The following is a 10,563-nucleotide window of genomic DNA, read 5'->3' as shown; positions in this document are numbered from 1 at the left end:
TTTATGCATAATTAAAAAGTATCAAAATTTGATATCATGAAAATACACGATTAGACAATTTTAACAAAATCTCACTTGAATAAATTTATTCTTACATATTAGCCGCAATATATAAATTAGTTTAAATAACTAACAATATCAAAATTACTGGTGAAGCAAATATTTGAGAAGGCCATTTCACTTGCATATAAATTTGCACGCTTAAACTGCATTGTCGTTTAGCTTCGTTGTCTTCTAGTTTCATTAGATTTACTTTTTTAGAAATTACACCGAGTACTGTCTGTGCAAAGGTTTTACTTTCACCCTTATGATTATAGTTTATACTTTATTTCTATTTATATTAATACGCAAAATCGTCTTGAAAATTTTAGAGGACCTGTGTGAAATTTTTAATTTGCGCGTTATTTACAGTAAATATGTTTATTTTATTAATAAACTTAACATGTTTTTTTACTAACTTTTTCATATATGAAAGAAAGAGGAGATCTTGTGCGGTTGATCACCTCGCAGACTCTCAAAGACTCCTTTAATTACAGGATCGATTCCTCCTATCCCCTGGAGGATTTATTGTTCATGCTTTCTAAAATTTTTGAATGCAAATATTTTTGTTTAATATGTGAATCTTATTAAACAAATTTTGTGGGGTTCCAATAAAAATTAAGGTTTACAAAAAAATTATTATAAACTTTTTTCGTCAAAAAAAAGGACTAAAACGTATATAAAATATTAATATATAAATGATAAAATAATTCTTAAATTATAGAAGTATTTATCAACAAATCATTGTCTCGAGGAAACAAAAAAAAAGAGTTCTACTGGCAATATTCAAAATGCATTTTTATTAAGAAAAGTTTTGAAAATCGTATTAAAATATCTTATTACATTTATTTCATTAGTTGATAAGTTATAAAAGTATAAATTCCAATTTTAATAAGTTTTCATCATCATACCCATTAAATTTTCAATATATAACTCATTATATAGCAAAAGTTTCAATTTCGAATCAACCATCGAGTTGGATTAAAAAAATTCTTAAATCAAACTGTTTTACCATTTATAGCGATTACCCTTCAAATCGTGAACTAATATCAATTTCACCGATCTTGATAGTAGTACATATTCGATTTAAAGCAAATTTAATTTAATGCAATAGTTTTGTGAACTTTCAATTTTCTTTAAAACATTAATCACGATACACGACAGCGATACGAGAGCAATAAACATCAACCACATCATCAAAAAAAAAACCAAAAATCATCTAATAAATAAAAAATGAAATACTAAAATATAACAATAAACCCTTAAAAAAATAACAATAAATATAAATTATTATTATTTTTTTATTTCAAATATGTATTTAAACCCAACTTTAAAATGGAAATAGGGTTCATGATCACAAAAAAGTGTGGGAAAAGAAGATGAAGAAGAAAGCGAATAGGGAAACATCAGAGTATGAACTCTGCAAATTATGCAGAATTAATCACAATCAAGGTCGTCGCCATAATTTCTTCCCTCGCCATAGAAATTCCCTTTCTTCCTTCCTTTCTCGCTTTCATCAAAAGCTCTCTTCCATCAGATCCTCACTCCAAAACCCTAGCTTACGACTTCCTTCTCAGCCTTCAACCGATCGTCTTTGGTGCGTCTTTTGTGATTTTGACATTGACGAGTCTGAGAGTTCCTTTCTTAGGTAATTTCGAACTAATGATTTTTTCTTTTCGCACTTTTTTTGTTTGAATTGTCATTTTTTGAGCATGAATGTGGATTGGATTATGTATGATTTCTTTGTTGCGTTTTTCTTCCATTGTTTTGGGGATTTTGTTTTTTCATGTGCTTGTAGAAGTAATGCAATAAAGCATTTAGCAAGCAAGGATCATTTGAAGAATTTGAAGCATTTTCTGTGGAAGTATGGAGGTGGCATGGATAAACTGGATTCTTTTAGAATTACTGAGCCTGAGTTAGCTAAGGTACTTCATTATTTACCTGAAAAAATAGTATTACTAGCCACTGTACGCCATGTCTTTTGATTTCATTTCCATGGCCTTCTGTCTGCTCATGTTTTTCCTCTTGCCATAACTAATTTGCAGTGGGAAAAGAAGTGTGAATCATTGATGGCCACTCCATCATCAAGCGAGACATATTGTGGCTCTTCATATGGGCAATCAAATGATATCCAAACAAATTATGAAGTCATGAATAGTTTTAAACAAAATGATATTCAATTACTTGAATCAAGTATTTCAAAAGATGTTATGCCTTTACTATATTCCACAAATGAGAATTGCCAGGTATATCATCCAGATATTGCACAGGCTGGCAAAGTTGGTCCAGTGTTTTCTGATGTTGCTTCACATTCACCCGGCACCCCAGAATCTATCTTGGAAAGTAGGTGCTTAACATGTATGGGTACACTTATTTTCAACAGTGTGTGTATTACTTTCATGGTTGTACCCTTTGTACAATGTTCATCATGGAGATCTAAAAAAAACATGTTTGTGCTATTTGTTTATCTCAGGTCAAAGTAGGCAACAACCCTCCACTTTGAGTGCATCAACTTTGTCGGCTGATGATCTTGTTAAAACAGGGGTAAGCTGGTATTGCTGATAATGCGTGTCTGTAGTCAGTTTCAACCTTGATTGATTAATTTATTCTTTCTCAATGATCTCAACATACTTGCTTTGACTTGCCAAAATTTGTGAGCTCAATGTGTCTTGCTCTTGCTGTCGTGCACTGAAAAAGGAAGAAGGGAAAGAAACTAGTAGTTAAACAAAGGGAGAAGAAAAAGTAAGATAGGTACCAAATTCGAGTTTGCCCAATATCTACGTAATTTCTTAATATGCATCTTCCTGTCCAAATTGATTTTTTAATGGTGAAAAAACTATTATTGTACAGAAGGGAGAGTGGAAATTAAGGTTATAAGCCTAGGGATAACATCTTAGCAATGATTTAATGAACATGATCACTAGAAAGAGTTTAATTGAGATTATTGATTCATTATAAGCAATAATTATTCATGAAGAAAATTAAAGATTCAAGTTTCTAGGGGTTATCAGTGTCCTATTTTCTTACAATTCACTATTCAGGTTTTTATATGCTGAACTTACTAACTTAAACTGCGTTTACCGAACACAATTGAACTTTACTAGTTGGAACGTATTGTTAAAACCATTTTTTTTCCCAATTTATGTTCTTGATGTGTTTTCGGTTAGGATCATTTTGGTGAGTTGTTCTTGATGTGTTTTTTGGTTAGGATTGTTTTGGTGAGTATAAGGAAAGATAAGAACAAATAGAAAGACCTTGACACAAAGTAATAGTTTAGGTGGGGATTCTGAGCAACTTTAACACTGGATTCCAATTTTGAAAACTTTTTTTTTTTTTTTTTTTTTTTTTGCAACGAATAGTACATCAAAACAAAAGAAAGGGTTGTACAAAGGTATGCATGCGTTTGTATTCACAGAGAATTAAGAAGGTTTTTGATCAAATTAAGGATACTTTTTCATGTGGCTTGGCTTTCTTATCTTTATGATGGATTAGGAAGCTTGCAGCAGTGCAAAATATCACCACTATCACCGTATTACAATGTATTGTAAATGTTTTAAAGCTCACCACGACCTATTTTTAGTCCAATAGAACCGCAAAACCTTACTCATAGATTGAAAAATCCGTTTGCTACCAATACCATTACCGCAACCGTGACCAAATCATATTTTTGCACTAAGGCTAGCACATGACTTGAGGAGCTCCTATTACACTTTTAACTAGAGGCTTTACTTTCATTCAATTAAGAATTAATAAAACACCAAAAATGACTCATAATTTCTTCCATGTAACAACCACATCTAATAAGGTGTTACATGTTTATTTAATCTTCAAAGAGACTAAAACTTTGACTCATCAAGATTAGTCACCGAGCTTGTTGTGGCGAAACTTGATGAGACTCCTTAGTTTGTATATCCAAGTTGAAGGGGCTTTCATTGATGTGAATCAGTAAGTATTCACAAGTTTTAACCTTCTTCTCAGTGATGGGCTATAGGCATGTGCACTCACTACTTTTAGGTTTTATCAATGTTGAACAATAAAGCTTCGTAACTCCTAACTTAATGATAGTAACTAGGCTTGTAACTTCATGTGAAAGTTTCCGTAACAAGGTATGTAGCTCCTCTTCGATGATGCACACAATTCAATCTGCAACTGTTTTTATCATGGCTACCCATCGTATGTAACGTCTCTTATGTAAGAAGGATGCAAAAAATGAGAATTCAACTCCCCTCTAGAGGATGTGTAAAATGCAAGCATTACCTTGTTGAAAGTTCTTAACTTCCTTCAATATTGCACTCAATGAGTAACTCATACAATCAAAAAATTATTGACATTGACAAATTGATTTGATGTAACACTCTTTCACAACTCATCAACTACTTTCTCCTTATGCGCCCTAGCTTCACTTTACTCATTTGCTTGATGCCTAAAGGGTACTTGACAACTTGACATATGAAGTTTATGAGGAAAACTTGATAATATTCTCAAGAAACAATCAATATAGAATTAAAAGTTAATGGAATTGGGGGAAATATAAATTTTATTGTAATTCTACATTGAATGTGCATGTTATTTTTCGTTCACATAACAATGAAGAGCGATGTAAATGGTCACTCTTTATTAGTTCCCTAATAAACATTCAAATTAAGTCAAAATTTCATTATTTTTTTTACATATTTCAATAGTTTAGTTACCAATAGATCTTTTCACTATAAAGATTTCCATACTAGCCGTTTGTGCTCTTTTTATAAAAAAATATATGCACCTAATACTTTTACCAATCATTTGTACCTTGATTCTGTGATGGTCTTGTCAGGTGTGTCAAAGTATTGCCATCAGGGACCCCATTGCTAAGGGTAAATTGCCTTTTCCAAAAATTTCTATTTTGCAGTACTGTTGATCTTGCTTTGAAGGATTAAAAGCTGGTAGTTCTGTTTGTCCTTCGTATTTTTTTACGCTCTGGTTTTATTCTCTTCAGGTTACCAGAGTCTCACTCAAATTTCTTCTGGAGGTTTGGTGGATATCAAACAAAATGTTCATTCTGAGGCAGTGCCTCCTTGGCTTGAAGGAATCGGGCCATGTGACGGACAATGGAGTGGGTCTAGATTGATTGGTGCTCAAAACAATATTAAAAAAACCAGTAAATTAAATCCCAAGAGGGTAGGAGCTGCATGGGCAGAGAAAAGGAGACTGGAACTGGAGATGGAGAAGAAAGGTGAAGTAACTGTTAATGGGGTGAATGATAACTGGCTTCCGAATTTCGGTAGAGTTTGGCAATCAGGTAGTCGTAAAGAATCCATGAAAGAATTTAAAAAGGAAAAGCTAAATGTGCCGGTACCTGAAAGTCAAGCTGAGTCTGAGCCTGAGATCAAGTTACATCCTTATATCAGTAAACGAATGGTAAATTCCATGCTTTAATTGAATCACTTTTTATTGCCTGCCTATGGTTTAATTTTTTTCGACATCGTCTTCATAGTTCTGATTTACCAACGAGTGATTGTCGTTTGATTTGTTGTTTGCTATTTGCCAACTGCAATTATGGTTCCAAAGGAGGCAGTAGATTATGACAACTTCTTTTCAGCTGTTGTAAACATATTTGAAAACTGATGTATTTGTTTGCATGTCCTTGCAAGTAGACCTGGAAAAATGGGCTTTTTGTTTGACATTTAATTGGGTTTGGCTTATTATGTTTCAAACCATAAATTACTCTTGTAAGAATTCTTTGACTCTTTTAAAGCAATCAATATCAATTCACATTGGTATGGAGCAGTCAACAATGTTATTTGATATGAAATTCGAACATAGGAATATAGGTACAGTTTTATTTTACAACAAAAAATGAAATCAGTAAAAAATGTAAGACAATAAAATAAAAAGAAAAGATAAGGGAAATAAAGAAAAGAAAAGAAAGGCATATGGTATTATATATAGTTTTGGGTTTGAAAAAAAAATATTTGCAAATGTAATTTCGGATATGTTAATCTAGAATTTCATTAACAAAGATTCAATGTGGGATTCAGTCCGAAGTTTTCGATTTTAAATATGGTTTGGAGATCGGATTTCCATGGTTTCAGATCTTAGGTTGTCTCATTATTGGATCTTGTTTTAGGTACGGTGTAGGTGATTTAGATTAGGTAATACGACATAACTCGTTTTACATTGATCAAAATGGTCTTAACGTCGAAGTTTGCAAACTATTATACTTGTCATTTTTTGCACTTGTTGTATTACCTAGCCTTATGCAACATTGATATGACCTCAAAACTCTCACAAAACGCATGAAAACAAGCATATTATTCTTCATTTTGATTCACCATTGGTTATAGAATGTGTGGCCAAAATCTGTGGTTTACATTTCATTTTTACTTTAGTGACAACATACTGTGCATTTGTAGCCAACTAGTCGAACATATATTGGTATTCCTAATAGTTAATCTACGTTGGATTGAAGAAGGGTGAATAAATTTAAAAATAATAATTAAGAATGCAAGTAATTACAAGAAATATCAATAATTACGACCTGGGATAGTATTTTTTTCCTCTAGCATGCATAATTTATAGTAGAAATTTAGAACACCCAAAATGAAATCAATTAATTACTCACAAAAATCACAGAACAAATCTAGTTAGTCCTTCCTGAGATGAGATGAGATGCCGAGTAGACCTTAGTATTAGCACACCCTTGACCCTATAGACCTCAACTCCATTACTTTTGGTTTAATGGTTGACTATACTGGTTTGAAGTTTAAACAAGTCTCATACTTTTAAGTTGAATTGCATAGACTTCAACTTAGCAATTCATAAATAGCATGATATATTTCTCTTGCCAATACTTGAATTAATTCAGGATTACTACCCTAGTGTAAAATCTACTCACGAGACATGATTATATGTAAAACAAATATAAACCTGAACTTAGACATGAATTCAGAAATTTAAGAGACAGAAACTAATAAAATCAATTCAAGAAACTCAAAGAGCAAATTTAGAATAACAAATCAAGCACAAACAAACAATAAGTGATAAGAAAGCGATAAAGAGATTCTTTTAATGTATTAATGTGCAGAAATCTTGAAAGGAATATGCATAAGTTGGTCATTTGAGTTGCTATTCTCAACTATTGTTTCTCTCTTTAAAACTTAATAACTGAAAGAAAGACATTGAATCGGTTGAAAACCTACCTACTAAGACATTGATTGCTATTTACATAAACACTTTTGCTTTCCGTTACTAAATAGTTTAAATGTTTGATGATGTTTTGCATGAGCTTTGGTATGCATGTTGGTTTAAGGTTTGCATTTAAGTGTACGACTAGGCTATTTTATTGTGTTCATGCTCATGTTGAAGTATTGAGATTCTTATATTGATACTTAAGTTGAAACATATAGTCCGAGTAACATGAATGTAATTTTTAAAAATTGCATCAAAACCTGAAAATCCTCAAATGTCAGATGCAATGTTTGATTAAATTGAAGTTATGGGACTGATTATAGGAAAACTTGTGGAAATTGTTATACCTTTGTCACATCTTTTCTTTTGTTTCAATTATTATCTATCAAATTTATTAAGCTGCCTTTTTTCTTAATGCTAATTCATTTTTTTCCTTTGTATTTTCAGCGACGAGATACAGACAATAAAGCAGATGTTCAGAACATCTGTGATACCGTATAATATTAATGAACTCCTGGTGACAAGTGTGAATAATACAGGTTTGCTATTCTTTCTTAGCACATACTGTTGTTTTTTGTTCACTTGAAACACTCTGGATCTTTGATCATTCTGTTCATCTTCATGGCAATGTGAACCTGCTAGTTCAGGTTTTCATTTCCTGATCTAGGAATCATGTTGTATAAATTTTAATTAATATTTACTTGTAATCCCAAAGATCAGCAACCTCATCCCTTTAGAATACTGTAATTGGCATCATGATGGTTACCAATATTTCACAAATTCTTAAATGAAACAGTCTAATGGTGAGACTGTCTCTATTGGGCTAGCCCATGTACACTTAGTCTATTAAAGTGATTACTTAAACTTTTAGAGTGATCAATTAAAGGAATGAGTTAATTATATGGGTTTGTCTTATAGTGAGACGGTTTCATACAAGATGAGTTGATTATATTTATGACATTTTATCTGACATATTCACTTGAAGATCTTCTCAGATGTGATAGACATACAAGATGAGTTGATTATATTCTGTCGATGGTTGATGGACATCCCGTGTTAAATATGAAATAAATGTTAATCCGTACATGCCCATGTGTGCTGCTCTATATGAATAAAATTTGCAAAAATGATCAACACAAAAACAGCGTAGAAAAATATATGTCTATCACAGCGGAGATGCTGGATTGAAATGCCTGGCTGTTACTGCTGTACACGATCATAGTCTTGCATGCCAGTAAATTTGACAACTATCTCTGAGGCACCTATCCTGTAATGCATTATGTTTCATACTTCCATTTTTTCATTTGTCGCTATACCTGGATTGCTGCTGAATTCATTGAGTCATAACCAGCTAATAGTCCTACTGTTTGCTGCAAAGTGTATAATACATATTATACGCTGTCCTGCATGTGTAAATACTTTACAGCATTGTTAATGTTACTCTACTAGTACAATGTCGTCTAAGAATAGAATAGGGACCTTCTTTTATTATGATCCTTGAGGACAAAAGCTGGCGTAAGTATGATCCCCACCTTTAATCCCGAAATTCCAGTATCTCCCTTTTGATGAAATTAAATTTTCATCGCATAAGAATTCCCTGGAAAACCATTTCTCTATCATCCGATCTACATCATGTATTACTACATTTGTTGTGATATTCCCAGTCCTAGCCAGCATACTCGATGTGTAGATGGCTGTCATCCTTCCAGGTGCCTCTGGTCCATCGCTAGTTGGTCCATCAACAATTATCACATCCCATTTGTATGTGTATACCTCATCTGGCAAATTTGTTAATGCCAACTTGCAAGTTGATGTTTCGAGGGTTCCTGAATTAGGTGCACAAGCAACTTCCTCTCTTGCTTGTCTTAGCAATGTGTATGCTTCTTTTGCCGCCACCCCATAATTTACCTTGTGTATCCTGGTCTTGTTTGATCTTCTCATTCTTTTTGTTCTGTCAGGTGTATCCTCCAGAAAAAAAGTGATTCCTGCAGCATTTTTCTTTGCCAGATGAAGGTATTCGGGTTCCCATCCAAAGATTAGGAGGTTACAAGGTGCTCTCCGAGTGATGATATTTGATATAAACTGATATTCCTTTTTGGTGATACGTCTGCTATTTTGAGAAGAAGCTGTTGTATGAGAGGTGACTTCCCCGCAACTTGAATCCAATGAATTGCAGGTCTTTACAAGATCTGGCCACCCATGGATATGTAATGAAGAGTATGAGGTGATAGCAAACCGAAGAAGCCTGAAAATGGACATGCAAGCAAGTATGAAAACAAGTATGTGGATGAATCTTTTACTAGTAAGAGTGATTTCCATTCTTTTCAGCTGTCTATGCTTGTGGCTATTTAGTGCCAATCTGGGCCAGACTGTATGATGGATTTGAATCGAATGACAAGCCGATGAAGTGAAAACCTCTGGAGGCATAAGTTTCTATGGATCTATTCTAATGTGATCTCAATGTGATATTGCATCAAACATCTGGGGCTTCTTAAAATTGATGGTTAGTTATGTTGATGTTTTATAACTTTACTTTAGCTTCCATTCCAAGGGTAACCTTTTTCTGTTATGCTCCCTGCCTCCCACCTAATTAGGCTCAAAATTAATGATGTTGGGAGCAAGATTTCCTTGTAATGAAGGTATCGGTCTGTCTTTTTTCCCTCTCTCTCTAGACCCTATCTTTAGGCGGGACTCATTGGGATGATGATGCTTCTGATGATGATGAGTTTGTTGGTTTGTGCATTATTGCTGATTTAAATTTTGATCGATGTGAACACATTGAAACGAGGTTGGTTACAAGCCATAAGAGTTAAGAGTGTTATGGGTATCATTTTGACATCAAACGGTTGTTATGCATTGTTTGAAGATGAAGGCTCCTGTCAATTTTACAAATTTAGTGAAATGTCCCTGTTTGTTTATAGTACAACTGTGGACTTATATTTGTGTCAACCCCACACAAAAGCTGATATTTCACGCCGAATTGTAGTTATTCAGCTTTTTGCCAAACCAGTATTTTTAAACTCATTTTACTTGGGTGTATAAAGAGCCACAAATACCAATAACTACACTATTTTTGCATGTCTTAGGGTGTTAATTAGTTATGATTCGTGAAGCTTAATTAAACCCTTACAAATTATCCTTTTCTCTATTTAGTTTTGAAAATAATTGATTTTGCTCAAAGTAATGCTTAATTAAATATAAATTTTCATTATACGACAGTCGATATGGTATATGTAGAATCAGGACTTTGTAGGAGAAATATAACAAATAGAACTGTTGATTATTAATTAAAATAATACAATAAAAATGTATAAACAACCAAATAAAACTTAAGTACATTATAAATACAAGTTTAAT

The 10,563-nt window shown here is 32.9% G+C and overlaps 2 protein-coding genes across 3 annotated transcripts; one reads left to right on the top strand and one right to left on the bottom strand.

Moving 5' to 3' along the window:
- Positions 1-1,379: 1,379 nt before the first annotated feature.
- Positions 1,380-9,303, top strand: LOC130799944 (TITAN-like protein). 2 transcript variants are annotated; one of them, XM_057663247.1, is made up of 8 exons: positions 1,380-1,687; positions 1,838-1,964; positions 2,085-2,382; positions 2,513-2,583; positions 4,853-4,892; positions 5,015-5,436; positions 7,654-7,745; positions 9,165-9,303. In XM_057663247.1, exons 1-7 carry the CDS (start codon positions 1,419-1,421, stop codon positions 7,705-7,707), a joined length of 1,281 nt encoding a protein of 426 aa, XP_057519230.1. In that variant the 5' UTR covers positions 1,380-1,418; the 3' UTR covers positions 7,708-7,745; positions 9,165-9,303. The 2 variants fall into 2 exon arrangements, with proteins under 2 accessions (XP_057519230.1, XP_057519229.1); XM_057663246.1 differs by having other exon boundaries at positions 2,085-2,397.
- LOC130799215 (probable methyltransferase At1g27930) lies at positions 8,407-9,633 on the bottom strand. Its single transcript, XM_057662323.1, has 3 exons — positions 8,739-9,633; positions 8,555-8,609; positions 8,407-8,473 (listed from the first exon to the last, which is right to left on the bottom strand). The coding sequence occupies exons 1-3, from the start codon at positions 9,631-9,633 to the stop codon at positions 8,407-8,409; spliced, it is 1,017 nt and encodes a 338-aa protein (XP_057518306.1).
- Positions 9,634-10,563: the final 930 nt, after the last annotated feature.

This window comes from Amaranthus tricolor, chromosome 14, assembly GCF_026212465.1.
Source record: "Amaranthus tricolor cultivar Red isolate AtriRed21 chromosome 14, ASM2621246v1, whole genome shotgun sequence".
Classification (NCBI taxonomy): domain Eukaryota; kingdom Viridiplantae; phylum Streptophyta; class Magnoliopsida; order Caryophyllales; family Amaranthaceae; genus Amaranthus; species Amaranthus tricolor.
This window is presented reverse-complemented; position numbering and strand designations above follow the sequence as displayed.